Here is an 18,074-nt window from a genome sequence, read left to right as displayed (position 1 = left end):
ATTTTACCAGTGCGTATCATATAAAGAAGAAGAAAAAAATATATATATATATTCAGGATTATTACAAAAGAAGTGTATGACCCAAAATTTGTTTCAAATCAAAATGTAATAACATAGACATGAGCTGGAACATTTACCCAGAATGGTTTCCCTTTAATTTTGTACAGCTCGTTAAAAGTACATGGATAACTTGAAAATTCTTCCAGTTTCAGCACAAGGTAGTTGATGATGATGATAGATCAACAGACTGAGTGCCCTATTACACACATGCTCTGTGAGCGCATTTGTGAAAAGAACTTTCCTGCAGCCAGATTTCATTTTAAATGACATATGGATATTCCAAATTACAGAAACAAAGCTTGGAAGAAATGAATGAAAGAACACGCAACGGAAAAATCAACAGTACTCATCTATCATACTACATGGTGTCACAACTAACAAATCATGACAGGAATCTTCAAGGCCATGAATGCCTCAAATGTTACATAAACATAAGCACTCAGTCTATCTTGATATATATAACAAACAAAACATTAACGGAATTTCACTGCATCTTAATTCTAGTTACTTCCAACAATTTCCCAGGACCATATCTTTTCCCATATATTCTTAATTTTACTGACCACAGTAATGATCAACAAGGATCAACTGTATACTGCTATTGCCCTACCTGCTGAGGTCCACACAGAAAGCCAGTAGCCATGGTTTCCAATCCTTCTGCCCAAAAAGCATCATGGAGCAGAGATGTGCAATAGGTTTCACAATATAGAGAACCTGAAAAAGACAGTTTGAGTTATTTCAAACCATTCCAAAACTGAAACTGTTTTTCCAAATTCAATGATGATTTCAGTTATGATATTAAGTTATACATCAGCATCATTCAAAGTCAGATTAGTAGAATTCATAAGACCAACAATTCTACATTTGACCTGCAACTGCCAAAATTGATTTCAATTTGGTTTAAACTTTAAGGGCACATGGGCATGATGGATCACCCTGTTAACCATTTTTTCAAGATCACTACTAGGACAAGAATACATTCACCCATTTACCAAAGGTCACAGTTAACAGAGACCAGTGGCAAGTGGCTATCGGTTTCATCTGTATTACTAAAGCCCTAATTAGTACCTGCAATTTCACTGTTAGTGAGGAAATGGGCCCATTAAGAACTGGTTAATTTGAAGACACAAGTTTCTTATTAACTGTAATGTGAGAATCGGAAAACTGGCAGAAACAATTTGTTTGGCAGTGATGACCAAGCTGCATGCATGGCATGGGAACACAAGACTAAAATCAAGTTATGAGCAAACTTCAACATTTACCCTCCTGTTCCTTACCTGCTCTAACGCATTCTTTCACTGTTGCTTCTCAGCCTACACGCAAGGCTCTCTCATGTGGATTATTTTATATTACACTGTAAACATATGAGCATAGTCATAATTTCCTAATTGCCTAATGTGTTCTATTTAAAGTCATAAACAATCTTTCTCCCCTAATTTGTGGAGCTACTAAAATTAGATGGGCTGAAGCAGAACTGATATTTCAAGTACTGATCACCATACTTAGCAAAATGTTAATTTCCTGCCACTTGGAACACTGAGGGATATACTACTAAATCAAACATTCATTACTGGAATTTTTAAAACACAAAGAAGAGGGCATTAGTTAAGTTCTTCAAAACAGATCAAGTTTCAACTCTGTGACTTTGTGGTATGGAATGAGTTGTCAGATTCAGTGCAGAAAACATTCTGAAAATGTAAGTGTACAAACATTGCAGAACAATGTGGGTGGCATGGAAGCAATGGATCAGTATGATTAAGGCATGAGAGTTCATGCAAATGCAATTCAGACCCTGCACTGCTAACCTGCCTCAAGTAGCTAAAATGTAAGTTAACTGTGTATCTCAAAAAGTGTAGCAATCCCTATACATGCCCAAATGTGAATATGTTGCAGATTATCATAAGACTAACCAGGAACAAAAGAGAGGAACCTCAGCCAAGACAGCTAGAACCCTTTTCAAGATTCGAACTCAGTGCCCCACAGATACTAGTCACAAGGGGTACAATAAAGTCAAACTCAATGGTATATAAGAACTGCTAGAACTGAGAATGTAAAACCAAGGAAATGGAAAGGTAGCTACCACAACCTGAGAACCAAGCAATTATCACCATATGATACTTAAAAAAAATGGGATGAGAAGATGTGGACTGGATTCTTCTGAAAGAAGCGGTTCAGTAACAGGTTCCTGTGAACCCATTTCTAAACTAGCTATCAGTATAACATAAAGGCTCTACCCAGTGGCGTTAAATCCATATTCTAGCCCAGTGTTCCCAAAATATTCATCACAGAACCTTTTGGTTATAATAGAATACTGATCTAACTATACACCAACAGAAAGAGACACAGAATGAAACTCAAGAAAGTAAATAACACTGGATTATGTAACCTTTTTCATGCTGTGTGTTCAAAATAAATCATAAATAGATCACAGGTCATACAAGACACTTTCATGAGGATATATGGAATTGTTTAGATATCATCCCTTTATACGAAAAAATTAAAGAATATGGAGACAAATGGAAAATACACTTTCATAGGATGGAACAGACCTGCATCCCCTTTGAAGTCTATAAATATCACCCTCTCACAAATGAGACATAAGAAAACACAGGAGTAGGGAGAAGATGTAACAATATTAGAGACCACAACAGGCAATTCACCTAATCCATGAAGTGATGATGATAATAATGACACACTTTCCAGTACAAAGGGCATTTCAGAGGTTTTCTGTATGTCACAACCTGAATATACTGGTTTGCATACATGAAATACTCTTAGGTGTGGCATTTGTGTCTGCTGCAGACAGCAGGCACATAGCACAGACAATGCTGAAGCCAGGTGTCGTGAAACAAGACCTCAAGGCGTATGCTTGCAATGTCACTTTATTACTCAACACCGTAAATACAATTCAACATCACTATAACACAAAATGTCGAACAAGTTGTTTCACAGTTGCTCCTTTTGTGTTAACTTTCACTAGACTGTAGAACTGCTCTGCTCTCTGCGTTGGCTAACTATTGACTTAGGCCGCGCCATATCTCAAGCGGTTAGTTGCTGGCTTCCCACTGCGGTGGCCTGGGTTCGATCCCGGGTCTGGTCAAGTGAGATCTGCGGTGGACAAAGTGGTGCTGGGGCGGGTTTTCTCCGAGTACTTCGGTTTCCCCTGCCAATCTTCATTCCACCAAAAAAAAGAAAAGAAAAAAAGAAAAAAGAAAAGAAAGAAAGAAAGAAAGAAAAAAAACTGAAAGTAGACCACGAACGCGAGGGGCAAGCTGCCAAGAAAAACACCTTGATTCATTTATGAAAATGACGACACCCCAGGTGAGGTGAAATAATATGTAAGAGAAATTTTAAAGGATTTTATCTCGTTTTGCTTAAGAAGACTACAGCATGTGATTTTAACATGAATTAAAACAGTGTAGCAGTTTTTAACACAGTTTTAGTAAAATATCTGTAACATGAAAACACCTGAAAATAGCCATTTGAGGCCAAAACATGAAGTGTTGAAGAGCAGAATGTAAAATTGTTGCAATTTTGATGGAAGATAAACAATGGACGCTAATTTGAAATGAAACTTAGTAGAGTTTCTCAGTTCACCATAGAATGCTGCATGGCAGTCAATGCGCTCAGAAAGTGAAGCATGTTATGTTCTTCACCCATCACAGGCTCATGTTCTTATTCATCCTTTTTTCATGTTTTGAATCCTGTCACGTTATAAAATCAAGATAGTGGAACTACACACACAACAAAGTAAATAACAGTTTAATTAAACCATTATGACTTACATTTTAGCACTTAACCCAAAACTGTATTACATTTTTCATTGTAAAATGGAGCACTCAATTTCATTTGTTTTATTTATTGACCACCAGACGATGGTCCATGTGTCTGAAACATGTAGTGGTACATTATAAAATAGAACTGACAGAACCTTTGATATTTACTTGATTTTAATACATTTTATTTAAATTTAATTTACTTCACTGTTGCTATGATGGGCCTAGTACCTCCTTTTTACTCATCCTTAGTACCTTATATATTATGTAACAATGTTATTTGAAAAGGTATGATTTTCCAATGCTGAAAGCAGCCATTACTAGTATCACAAAATTTTTCCATATGGCAATGCAGCCCCCTGCTGCATGTCAGCTAAGGCCAGGATTCTGGCATATACAGTAAAACTTGGTTATAGCAACATCGGTTTCTGCGACACCTTGTCTACTGCGTAAAATATTCAATGGTACGAACTAATTCCTCATAAAGCAACTGTTCTTATACCTTGCTTAGTACGACATGCACAAATGCATCAACCTCGTATGTAACGTCATTTTCACTCCTGAATTTCTCTGATATCGTGGGAAAGTTCGATGTGTCTGCCCACCCTCACTTTCTCTACTTGCTGACGTGACTGTCCTGGAAGAATACGACCGCGGGCTGCAAGAGGAGCGTGGGTTTTATGCGAAAACAAGGGTGTGGGGTGGGACTGCGTGAATAGTGCAAGAGGACGCAGCAGGTTGTTAACTGCATTCCTTTCCTAGAATCTCGTCCAACAGCACCTCACATTGTCTACTTACCCTATAGTGTTCCTGCCTAAACCCAGAGAAGTGCAGTAGCGAAAACATGGCAATGAGAAGGAAAGTTTTAAGCACTGAAGAGAAAGTTAAAGTGATTTGTGAAATAGAAAATGGAAGGAAAAAAAGCTGATGTACTCGTATGCCGCAAATTTGGTTTGGTGAATTCTACAGTACAAACGATATGGAGAATCCATATTAATTCCACGTTAATGTTACGTTAGTCTGTACTTAACTACGTATTTCACTAAAAAATGCAACATTTTAACTTGGTTTTTGGTAGATTTTTACGTGTCTAACATAAGGCTACTGTGGAAGTGCCAATTTCGGTTACAACGACATTCGTTTATAACGACACTATTTTTAGGTCCCTTTGATGATGTTATAACCAAGTTCTACCTTCTTATTCCTTGGATTATTTGTTACGCACTTAGGAGAAGCAACCACTTTGGTGATGCCGATTTGGATCTGCACATCCGTACATAAAACTGCCACTGCATCATTACACTGAGCAGAGACAACGGCTGCAAACTAATCATCTACATCACTAATATGAGAAATGTGAACCTTGGTGATGACATCTGAACAGAGGGCAGAAGCAGGTATGTTGTGACATATTTCTTATAATCCACTGTGGCTTTACTATCTATAGGAAACTCCTGACATGCTCCTCATCAAAACAGTCAGCAGAGTGTGAACCTGGGACTGTCCAGTCATGACTCATTAGCAATGTAAGATAGTGATAATCCTCTTGGCTCATATTCAGGAGGTACTTAGTTCAAATTTTGGGTAGGATATTGGCGACCCTGAGATGTATCATGGCTTCCTTCAGTCCCTCCAGGAAAATGCCAGTACTTCAGCGAGGTCATGACTGCTTCTTTTAAAATCTTTGTAATTAATTTTTCACCAACCATCCTACCATTCAATGCTGTAGTCTAAGACAATGATGAGCATCCTGAAACATCCCCCACCACAAAAAAACCTGAAGGAAGAAAGATCTTTTAGATTTCATCACATTCCCTCCCATATCCAACGCTGGGTGTTTAATGTGCTTTGTCCAGACTATACATTTGACAAAGACTGAATAGTAATATGCTGACAAAACAAAATATCTCTTTCAGAATGCATTTTGGGCACACAGTCATTTCCTCTGTCACTAAGATGGTGGCTGTTTTGAAATTATTTCTTATTCAATTCTTTACTGTGAAGCAATGAAAACTGCTAGTGAACCATATGGCCTGACAAGCGAGCAGCAGAGGCACTCGAATTGCAAGTGTTAACAGAAAACTGCTTATAGCCTGGAGATTTTAGTAAAATCCATTGAATCTCTGAGAATCCATCATGGTTACCCAGTGTCCCACAGGACGCAATTTGTGACTAACCATACAGCCAGGAAATCAATTCACAGTCTGTGTAATAAGAACTTCAGTACTATCATGTTTAAAAAAGGTTTCAAATTCAATACAAGAATACATATGACATGATTAGCTACCTCAGCTGCTAGTATCCTGCCAGAAAGGGTTCCATTAGGAATGTCATCTTCTTCAGCATTATTATTTGGAGGTTGAAGAGGTCGCCAACTTCGACAGCTTGCTGGAGGGGCTAAAACAGAAGAATTATATTTGTTACTGGCTGGTCACAATGCTTGCATGGCAAATCCCCAAGTATCCTCTGTAAGTAAAAAGAATGACAAGATTGAGGTCACAGTTTTTCACAGGGTTGTTGCACATAGCAATCCAAAGTGACAGATACATTATACACAGGCAATCCAACCAGTGAACTTTATACAGTCTTTTTAACATCATCCAAATTCAGTGATTCCAGACAATTTTCTGATTCATGACTGGTAATGTACAGTAGATTTTCTTATGGCTACTATGCTGTCTCACACTGCACAAGTTGACTTTTCATCACTAGTATCACAGTATCTGTTCCACAACATGGGGGGGGGGGGGGGAAGAGTTTCATAGATTGGTTCTGGCATTCAAAAGTTAATGTGGGTGGAGTCGAGTCAGAGACACAGAGACAGCCTGGAGATCACACAAGCTTACTTTTATCTTTTCGAAATAAGGAAAGTAGGCCATAAACAGGCCATGTCCAACACAAACTGTGTAAGCTAAAAAGAATAAAATTTTAAAACACAAAAAATGATATAGCAAATGCTTTATTATTTATAATAGTGGAGAACATAAATATCACAGATATATAAAAACAATGAATAATTAAAATTAATGACCTTTATAATTTCCTTTATCATCTGGTCTGTCAGTCCAAACTTCCTGGCCAGAATACTAGTGTCATAAACAGGTTTCCATGATCCAAGTTGATGTCGTCTTCAGTCACAGACCATTTCAGTGGACAAAAAATGTTAGACATGCCAGTGGTGTGCTTTGATTCTAGTCTTGATGACATTTATGCTATGTCCAACATACACCATGCCACACTTGGAGAGGATGCTACAACACCCAATATTTTCATGGACCAGACCCTAATTGACTGTATCACATTTGAGACATCGCACATCTCTTCTGACTAAAGATAGGCAATATGGCAAGATCCAGTGTCTGCATAAGACTCAATGTCATTCTCTCCTGTATGTAAAGACAGGACTGTAATTAACTTAGTGCCTCAAAACTCCACCACAGGTGCCACCTGAGGATGGATGAATTTCTGGGGAGATTTGACAGAAAACTTGCAGAAGATCCAGCCTAGAGGATTTTGGCCAAGGATCAGTCTGTGACAGGAGAAACAACACGTCTCACCAAGAAGTTCTTGGTGCTAGATGGGATTGTGGGATTGTCGATGTTCTAAAAGACAACCACGTAAGACTGTAATAATTGTATATATTAAATTGTATAAATTGAATGTACAAAATAGCTGCAAAGCTATGTGGAATGTCAAAAGTTGGCTGGCCCTGAAAAGGGCAGTTTGTTCCACCATGAGTGCGCTGGCAGAATTTGCTCCTTTGTAGTAGACCAAGTCTTTATGGCCGTTCAGCTAGTTTGTCCGACAGGTAATGTGGTGCTGCATGCGCCTGTAGGAACAGCTGCCTATGGCGCGGTTGCTGGAGAGTTGCGGCAACTATGTTAGCTGCCTGGTCACAGAGTGAGGTTGCTGAAACTACGTTAGCTGTCTAGTAGTAAAGCGCGGCTGCTGGAGAGCGGCGGCAGCTATGTTATCTGCCTGGTAGCAGAGCGCAGTTGCTGGAGAGTTGCGGCAGCTGTCTTTGGCACAGTGAACAGCTGATGACTCTGATGACTGATCGCTCTGAACTGCATGTGATCACTGATGATTGCGAGTTTGGGGCGCCGCTTTTATACCATGCTTGCTGGGCAGAGCTTAAACTTGCAGTCGTGATTGTGAGCGCTGATTGGCTAGCGCACGTGATGATCTACAGGTGGGCTGGACATCGAGTGGTGGCAGCAATGTGCGGCAATGTGATATTGACTAGGAGTGAGTGTTGTCTGTTAGACCGGCAAAACCGCTTGTTAGTGTGTGGGATGTTCCCACAGGATCATTCATCTGTGATAATATGCTTCAAGGTTACCCATACCAATCTCTATTGGAGTGCCAGATCGTACCACTACCCAAAAAACAAGCAGGCAAGCAGGTACTGCACTTGGCACACATGGTCAAGGCCGTCTGTGACCATCTTCATGCCAAACTGGAGCAACTTTAGAGAATCTTATAACAGGACAGCTACAGCACGAGGCAGTCACATTGGGCTCTTGATCCATTGCAAAAAGGAGACCAACTAAACTGGACCCCACGTCAGTGGCATAAGGAAGGCACTATCAAAGCACATTAAGATGGTAGGCATCCCAATAACAGAAGTCTCCAGTTCCAGTTTCTTCTGTTTCATCAAGAATGATCTTGCCTTGAGGGACATATTGTGTCCCTAACAAGTGTCAAAGGATATATACTGAAAAAACTGCACATTCCATCAAAACCAGGATACTGTGGAGGATGGTGCAGCAGTAATGCCCTAGACTAGTTTGTGAAGGTGAGGGTTCAAATTTCAGCCGTGACACCAGCTATCCCAACTAAGATCTTGCAAGATTTTCCTCAGTCCAGGTAAATGCGAAGATAGTGCCTCAATCAGGCCATGACTGCTTCCTTCCAAATGCATTCAAATTCATTATTCATCAACCATCCTACGATGTAGGCAGGGATAATGACAGCAAAATAAAATAAACCACAAGGGGCTAAGATTGAACACCATCAACATATCTGCCTTTATAATATGGAAATATCAGCCATGGCTAAAAACATCCATTTCAGGTATCATATCCTGCTTAGTAACACCAGTATCCTTGCCCCCCCCTTCCAAAAGCAAATGCGTGGATTATATCAGAAGGGACGCAACAACTTATAATCAGTAGTGGAGACAATTTCTCCCTGAGTAAACAGTGGAAGCCTCTCTTCCACATCCTGCAGGAATGGGAGAAGATTCTCTCCAAGGATAAGATAGGTGCCTCCTCTTGACACAACATTCCCCCTTGCTGCCCCTGTAAAGGGCTACTTTCATGCTTTTGCAGACTGCAGTCACCCTGGGAAGGATTATTCTCGCTTCCTTTCCTGTTCATCATTCCCATTTCCCTGGGCTCTATTTCCAGGGTTCCAGTGGATCACTGCAACTGTGTGCACCCTTGTTGATCCTCATCATCCTTCCTGTATAACATGGTCACAGCTAAACCTACTCACTTTGAACCTCAAGACGGAGGCATCAAGTGAGTCTGAAACCCCAGTATCTACCTGCAAGACAACACAGTGGTACAATGGAAAGACCTGAATCTGACAACTCACCATGAAAATCTCGAATCACATAAAATAACTTACCTAACTTCTGGCATTGGCAGTTCTTCACAAGATGTTATGGTTATACTACCTTGACTCTAGTGAGAACACAGGGTACACCACTAGAAAACACTGTTGGCATTAAGGAAAAGCTTTATATTTCATATCCATCATCTTACACACCTTGTTTATAAAGAATGGAGCCCTGATAAATATTTACCTGCATTAGAGTTCCCTTTTATGTACTATTTCAGCAGAAACTTTAGTATTAAACTTCTAAAATATTTTACAGAAAATTTTCAGGTAAAAATCAATGTTTCACTTCAAATACTAATTTAGTATCCACGATCTTAGTTTGTTTCTAGTATAAATAATTAAAATTAAAGTTTGGCCTCAAGTCTGAAGCTGAGCATACAATAAAATCTAATTTAATTCAATTTTGGAATGACAAATATTGAAGTACTCCTTATATGCTTACCTGTACTCACACTTCTGATTATTCTGCCAGAGCGTTTCAGCGCGAAGGATGCAGAGTGAAGTCGAATCTGAGACTCCTCTCTGTGTATATCATTCCTCATCTTCTTCCGTTGTAAAGGTGCAATAGGGGGGCTCTGAATAATATTCTCCTTGTGATGAAACAGGAGTAACAATCTACCTGCACACCTAAACATAAAACACCAACTTAGTGAGCAAACCATTAATCTTTTTGACTTCTTGTCATCAACCAGGCACTCTGGAGTTAGATTTTCAGACCATTTCATGATATAATCACACACAAATTCAATACAATTATCAGTCAATCCATATTGACAAAATATCACATCTAAAGTGTCCCAAAATGTAACCTCTAACATACTGAATTCATTTCATCTTGTGCAGTATGTACACAGACTTTTCTGTCAACATATACACATGTAACCATCCTATGATGGAGGATAATTTCTGAGGATGAAGATATCTGACAGATATAAGAGACTTCTGTTATACTTTCTTACCCTGCAGGGTCATTACTGCCATGAAAGATGAGGGGTATGCCACGTCTACTCCATTTGACCATTTTCTCAACATGTCATTACCACATATTTCTTTATTGTCAAATCTGTGATAATGGCTTGCGAATGAACCACAATGAAGATGAAAGTAAATAAATAATGTGAGCATGGAGTGAAGAGACATAGACCACTAATCAGAAGTACCAGACAGTGATCTGCTAGATTATCTGGTGGGAAAAAACAGAGAGAAATGTGTCTTCTCAAGTTTGTGGTACTGGTGAATGTGGAGAGGGGGTTGTAGATCAGCACTGCACTGCCTAATTCTCTTACACTTTGGGCTAAAGCAGATGACCTATATTTCTACTCTCAACAGAATATAACTTCTCCATGTAAAATGGTGCAAATTTTAGACCAAAAAAAGACAGTGAACCGGATTTCATCTTGGAAAGTCTTTGACGAAGCAATCTCATCTGGCAGTGAAAGTACGACTGATGCTGACAAAAGTATGAGCAGGTGAAAACAAGAATGCAAGCACAAGCAGAAACAATAACATTTGTTCAAAACCCAAAATTCTTGAATTTCTGGTGGTATCCATCTGTTCACTGGAGGGTTCAGTAAATAGAGGATATTAAGACACACCCTAACGTGAACAAAAACTCTACACCAGTTACCACTTTTCTACTCTTCATCATCATGACCAAACTCTTGGCTCAGAAGACCAACAAATGATACAAATATGACCAATATTTGGATAAGTTTCAGGCTCATTATTTCCTAATGTGACTGTACATCAGATGTACACTTTTAGCTCTAATGAAGGAAATGGTTCATAATGTCAGGAACAAATGAAATGTTACAGGTACACTATACATTTCTACACCCCATTTTACAGTAACATGATGAAATGCAATTAGCTTCATCATACGCTGGGAGTTTTACATGAAACAATCAACAATGAAGAACCAGACAAGTGACAAGAACCACCAGAGACTGGAAGATTGATCAAATCTGTCAAAAACTTAGAGTTAACACTTAATAGAGTTTGTCAAAATATGTAACTACATGGATTAAATAACACTAAGTAAATCAGAGAAGCAAAATTTGAATATACACAGAGTGACACACCTAGAAGAATGATGATTAAACCAGGGAGTCACTGAAAGAGCCACAGTAATTTCTGATAATTTTGCCTTGCCCTGAGAAAGCACTCTGGACAGTTATGTGTCAGTAAGGTGGTACCACTGACTTAGCACTGAAACAACATTCTGTATGAAACAAGAATGATGACTGTATGCCACCTGTTTGTAATGAGGGAAAGAAACTGGGTGAGCTTTTGGAATTTTCACTGTCCAATAATGATGATTTCAAATTTCAGGGCAGCTGTTGTCAACAGTGTGTGCACTCCTTATCTTGACTGTGTGCTGTGAGTAAGGACTTCATTTAATGGATCTCATAAAAAGTAAATTTAGATACTCATTTCAAGAGGAAACTTTATGTGACCTGATGATTTGTAACATGAATGGATCATCACTGATGGAATCTGATCCTGCAAAGGATGTAGAACAAACGGCACTTTAAAGAATGTAGCCTTCTGTATATGGCGACGTGTAGATCTTGTGTGAACCGACATTGCGGCGGAATGTATTGCCTCCATCTTCATGGTAGAAAAATACACGAGCAAGGAACCAGCGCGAGCAGGTGGCTGCCACATACCAGAAGACAGCATTCTTCATAGTCACTGCTATGAAAACCTCAAATCTTACAAACAGTACTTCAGCTGCAAAACTACAAGGCATGTTTATAGCCACAAAATGCCAAAAAAAGGAAGTTGAAGTAAATATGGTCTAGCTTAGTAGTTCTTTTATATCAGCATATAAATGATTGTGACAACCAAGATGACCACAACAAACAGTTTTGATTGAATTATTATAAATAGCACAACACCTTCTATTTTTGATATGTATGACAAATTATAAACATGCACAAATATACTGTGATATCTCTCTTGTGCACACACACAGCCAATTCACACCTGCGAATTGTGGAAGGTATAAATGTGCTTAGTCATTGTAATGTAAATTCCCAACAGACAAAAAATTTTTCTTGTCCCTAAATTTTTATGTTGGTTCCTATATCTCAAGAAAATGTGTCATACTATGACTTATTACACTGAACATATTACACTATTCTATCATCATGTGGCATAAAACAGACAACAGAAAGTTCTGCTGACTTTGGTTCAAAACTGTTGGAAATTAGTCCTTGAGAACTTACCTTCAATCCATCCCATCATCTACTATTGCGTGTACGTAACTGAATTGCGTAAGCAGATGCTAAAGGGTTCTGACCATGGGGTACAATACTCAAAATTACTGGGTTTTCACACTTTGTCCATTGTCTGGTATTCTAAAAAGTAGAAAACACAACGTTTCAGAAACTAGATCCGTTTCTATCCTCAGGTACTCATGCATTTGGTTTTGTTGGCTAGGTTTGCAGCATAAATTTCTATCCTAGTTCCACGAATGTGCGTGCTTTATCACAATTTTCATTGCATACTTTCCTGTTATCTCCCTCCGAATTAGCCTGATCTCAAGTAACTAAGTAGCTGCAGTGAATCTGATGACAGCAGTTGTCCAGTGATGGAAGTTAGCTCTTTCTAAGGGACCCAACAGAGTAGGTGTCTCCTCTCCTTTTTCAACTCATGGAAAAGATCTGTATGATGTGACAGATTCTTCATGGGTTTCTATAATGTTCCAGCCTTGAGTGTTCAGGTTTTACTCCACAGGTGGCACTAGTGGTAGGCACCACGTCTTCACAACTTATCCATTTTCCTATGCATTGGTATTCATGTACCTGCTTTTGTCAGCTAGGTTTGTAACATAAATTTCTACTCCCTTTCTATCCTAGTTCCACGAATGTGAGCGTTCTATCATATTCTTTATCGCATAATTTCCTTTTATCTCCCCCAAAATTAGCCTGACCACAGGTAATTAAATAGCTGTATTGAAGCTGATAGGGGTTATCCTCACATATGGAGGCAGGGTTGAATACCGCCACTGTAGCCCTGTGAGTTGTATAGGGAACCCTGTTTCTGGGGGATATAAATACAGCGACCTGGTCCTCTAGGTTGGGAGACTCTTGAATCTGAGACAGTAAAATGTGGTCATAAGCCTGGCAGGCATTGGACCTGACAGTGTCTGTGCTGGTGAGGGCTAATGGCAATTGCAAACTACAAACCCATTCTCTGGTCAGGGAGGATGTTACATAAGGACTATGAAACCAAGTATTCACTCGAAAAAAAAAATTGCTGGTCATGAGTTTTGAGGGGCTTGTCATCAAGAACTGATTGGCAGTAAACCGCCAGTTGTAAAGTGAACTATGACTCTGACAGAGGTTGTCAACCTAGGTACCCTGAGGCTCATTTTACACTGAATGGAATATCCCCTTCATCAATCATGTAAAATATCTGGGTGTAACCTTAGATAAGAGGAATACATGGAGACTGCACATAGAAATGATTAAATCCAAGGCCTTCAGAACATTTATTAGAATCCACTCCTTATTCAAAAATGAACATTTAAGCACTAACTAACCTTCCATAAGGCACTGAGCAGATCAGTACTGACTTATGCTTGCCCCACCTTAGAATTGGCAGCAGGCACCCACCTCTTAAAATTGCAGCACCTACAAAACACGGTTCTCTGCAACAATGGAAATTTTCTGAGGTGCACACTGGCCTGCAATTTACACATGGCTTTCAACCTTCTCCATGTATGTGATTATATAACAAAATTGTGTAGGCGACAAGCAGAAGTCATACAAAATCATGAGAATGAACATGTTTGTGGTTGAGGACAAAGCAAAGCCAGACAAAGAAAATACAAGAGGCTTAAACTTGGCAGTGGTCAAGCTTACAACCATTCAAGTGGCTAAGCTGCCGTTGTAGCATAAGATACTTAAAGCAAGCATGATCTGCTTCACGAAGCCTGTACTGACAGATGACTTGTATACAGTGCAAAAGGAAGAATTTTCAATAACATGCTATAAGTGCGAGACATACACTTGACAAAAGGCCAAGCATATTCATAAGAGACAAACACATCTTCTCAACAGGGAGGATGTTACATAAGGACTATCAGCACAAGGGTTCAGTTGAAGAAAAAAAAAACTCTCTGGTCATCAGTCTTAAGGGGCTTGACACCAAGATGTACTGATTGGTGGCAAACCTCTAGTCATAAAGTAACTCTGACTTTGAGTTTGACTTTGACAGGGGTTGTCCAGTGATTGAGGTTAGTTCTTTCTAAGGGACCCAACAGAGTAGGTGTCTCCTCCCCCACCTGAGGATGAAAACAGATCCAGTTCCAAAAACATTGTGTTTTCTAGTTTTTAGAATACCAGATGATGGACAAAGGCTGAAACCCCAGTAATTCTGAACTGCATTATCTGCCCTTTTATGAACCCATATTTTTGTACTTACCTCACATATGTAAACACCAATATCAGGCTTCTGTCACAATGTGGGAAGGAACACATTTAAAAAAAAAGTGCCACATACAAGTATCTGGATTGATATATAAAAAGAGCACTATACAATTCAGCAGTTGATTATCTCTTAAAAAGTTTTTGTTTGTACACAGCTGCAATTATAATTCTGAAATTATGCAAATGCCTTCAGTACTAACATCTACCATTTAAATCCCTCAATTTAAAAACAGATCATCAGCCCCATCTTTTATAGCCCTAATCCCAAATGATAAATGTTAAGAAGACAAGTATAATCAGACAAAAATTTCTATGACAGAACAAGTCATTTACCCTCTCATAAACTTCAAACAAAAGGGTGAGATTCCTATATTTCCTCTGTACCATAATAGCTACAATTAGGTTGACAGGTTGTTAATCTTACTTATTCATAATTGGAAATAACTTCATATTACAATAAACTTCTGTCTATCCAGTTTCTGGAATTCTACTGCAACCTGCACAAATTCCAAAGAAAATTCACCATTTTATCTGTGTCTCCCGAGATCTCTACACAAGAACTACACCAAAAACATTCTATTTTGAGTTTTTGACAGAAAATATGAAATATGAAAAAATTGGAGAAGGGTGACAATCGTGTAAAAATTGGCAACTTACAGATTCATGTAATCAACACACCCAATGCTGGATAACGGAATGTTTACTGTACTTTTACTGAAGAACAAACATAGCTGCAGACTTCCGATAAACTAAAGCCAACCACAAAGACAAACATAAATACTCTAATCAGCAACATTCATTTACTCTGAACCACTTCTATACTACACTCCTTATGGTATGTCTACGTGACCCCATCCCAAAACTATATAACAAGTTTTGAACCAATTTATGGACTTTCAAGTCACTTCGTATGAACAACATGCCACTAAGGTTACTCCACCTCTGCACCTATCATTTCCTAATGTGTAGCCAGGATAGCTCAGTCAGTATAGCAACCAGACTACAGGCTGGACAACCAAGGAGTCGGCTTTCAATTCCTAGTATGGGCAACAGATTTTTCTCTTCTCCATGAAGTCCACACTGGCTCTGTGGCCCACCCAGCCTCCTGTACAATGAGTACTAGGGGATATATACTCCGTCCTAAGTGCAACAATTTATTGTATTTCTTTCGTTTTCCTTTCTTCTACACTACATGTTTTGGTCGTAAATGGCCATCATCAGGTGTATACTCTCACGTAGCTGCTACATTGCACGTAGTTTAAAATTTAAAAAACACCAGTCTTCCCAATTCTTCACTTCTCCGTTGCTAACAGGTTTTGATATATCAGAATCCTCCCCGCTGATATCTGTCAGATATGTACAAAACCTTTGTTAGCCTACACACATCAATTTGATTTTCAAAAACTGGCACTTTTAAAATCTTCAATTCAAATTTAAAAATTTCTTTAAAATTTTTTCAAATTTTAAAATTTAAAATTCTCAGGGGTACCCACCCTATGTCTATAGTGCTGCAGCGGCTACTTCTTGTTTTCAGCACTGTTCAGGTATTATCTGTAATATACAAATATTCGTATTACTATCTTTTGTACGTTATGTTATTCTTATATGTTTATACTGTTATTTGTACTTACTCTGTGTAGGCTCCTTATTTTCTAGATATAACAATACATCGTAATGAAGATAGCTTGCAATTTGCAATATATAGGAAACCCACACAAACATACATCATAATACCTAACAGTTCGTGCCATCCATTCGAGCACAAATTTTCAGGTATTAATTATCTAATAAATGGACTCTACACATACCCAATAACAGAAAAAGGAAAACAAACAGAGAAGAACATATTACATACCAACAGATATGACAGAAACATAATCAAAAGATCAAATCAGACANATTACGTCTGTTATTGTTCCGTATGCATGTCCCATATTTAGTATGTGATTTGAGTACCCGGAATTGCTATTACTATTTCTAATATCATGTATATGTTCTTTATATCTGGTGTTAAACTTTTCAAAGACACATAGATAAAAGTAGCATTCTGCACACAAAACACAATAGAAAATATACTCAAACAAAAACTACAATTAGATAAATACAATAAAAGTGGCATATACCAAATGAAATGTGTAAATTGCCCATTGAAATACAGTGGGCAAACGGGACGAACATTTAACACCAGATATAAAGAACATATACATGATATTAGAAATAGTAATAGCAATTCCGGGTACTCAAATCACATACTAAATATGGGACATGCATACGGAACAATAACAGACGTAATGAAAGTTGTAACAATGGGAAAGATGGGTAGACATTTGAATACATTAGAGAAATACCATATATATATAATAAGTAAGAAGGGCCTACACATGAATGACACACACATAGAAACACACAATCCCATATTTCAAATGATACACGAAATCTATACAGACTAATGGTACCTCCCTCTCCCCACTACCCATTCCCCTCCTACACTCACCAACATATAACACAGCACAAATTACACAAGACAGCACACATATTAAAGATAAGCAGCGGCACTCACACAGGGAGCCTACACAGACTAAATACAAATAACAGTATAAACATATAAGAATAATATAACGTACATAAGATAGTGTAACGTGTTTCCTTACTGAAGACGCCGTTCAGATTGTTAATTGGTTCATTTACCAACTTACAAGTCTTGGCTACAATTATTTATAACACAGTTGTGGGGTTTCACACTTTATAACACTATTCGCAATAATCTGTTCACACTGTTCTCAGTTGTCTACAAGTTGTCTACACGTTTTTACAGTACGGGAGCTCTACAAGTCTCTCTGTATTACACACTCCAAATTACACAATTACACACGCGTCCGGTTCTTCTTTCCGCGACTGCTCTTAGATTCCAACTCAACTTGTAGGCTGCTGGCTTGAGAACTAACTTCGGCGACTGATACACTTAACTCGTAACTTGAGAACTACTGGCTCGAGAACTCACTTTGGCGGCTGATACACTTTTTAACTAACTTCAACTGCACTCGGCGACGGCCACATTTCAACTCACTTCGTAGGCAGTGTGGTTCACTTATATAGTCACAGCACTTGCCTGTTACGTAATCGGTACTGCTGTTGGCTGGCGCCTTGTCGACAGCGGCATTGCGTGCCATGT

At 38.7% G+C, this 18,074-nt stretch overlaps 1 protein-coding gene across 1 annotated transcript in view; it reads right to left on the bottom strand.

Moving 5' to 3' along the window:
- The window catches only part of LOC111872122 (peroxisomal membrane protein PEX16), a 38,094-nt gene that overhangs the window by 671 nt on the left and 19,349 nt on the right, over positions 1 to 18,074 (bottom strand). The window contains exons 3-5 of the mRNA XM_023865701.2: positions 9,907 to 10,091; positions 6,124 to 6,233; positions 671 to 774 (exon numbers count right to left, since the gene is read on the bottom strand). Coding sequence (XP_023721469.1) covers positions 671 to 774; positions 6,124 to 6,233; positions 9,907 to 10,091 — 399 coding nt within the window. The remainder of the gene's footprint in view (positions 1 to 670; positions 775 to 6,123; positions 6,234 to 9,906; positions 10,092 to 18,074) is intronic.

The sequence above is a fragment of the Cryptotermes secundus genome, unplaced genomic scaffold (assembly GCF_002891405.2).
Source record: "Cryptotermes secundus unplaced genomic scaffold, Csec_1.0 scaffold461, whole genome shotgun sequence".
Classification (NCBI taxonomy): Eukaryota; Metazoa; Arthropoda; class Insecta; order Blattodea; family Kalotermitidae; genus Cryptotermes; species Cryptotermes secundus.
Note: the sequence above shows the minus strand (reverse complement) of the source record. Positions and strands in the feature narration are given on the sequence as shown.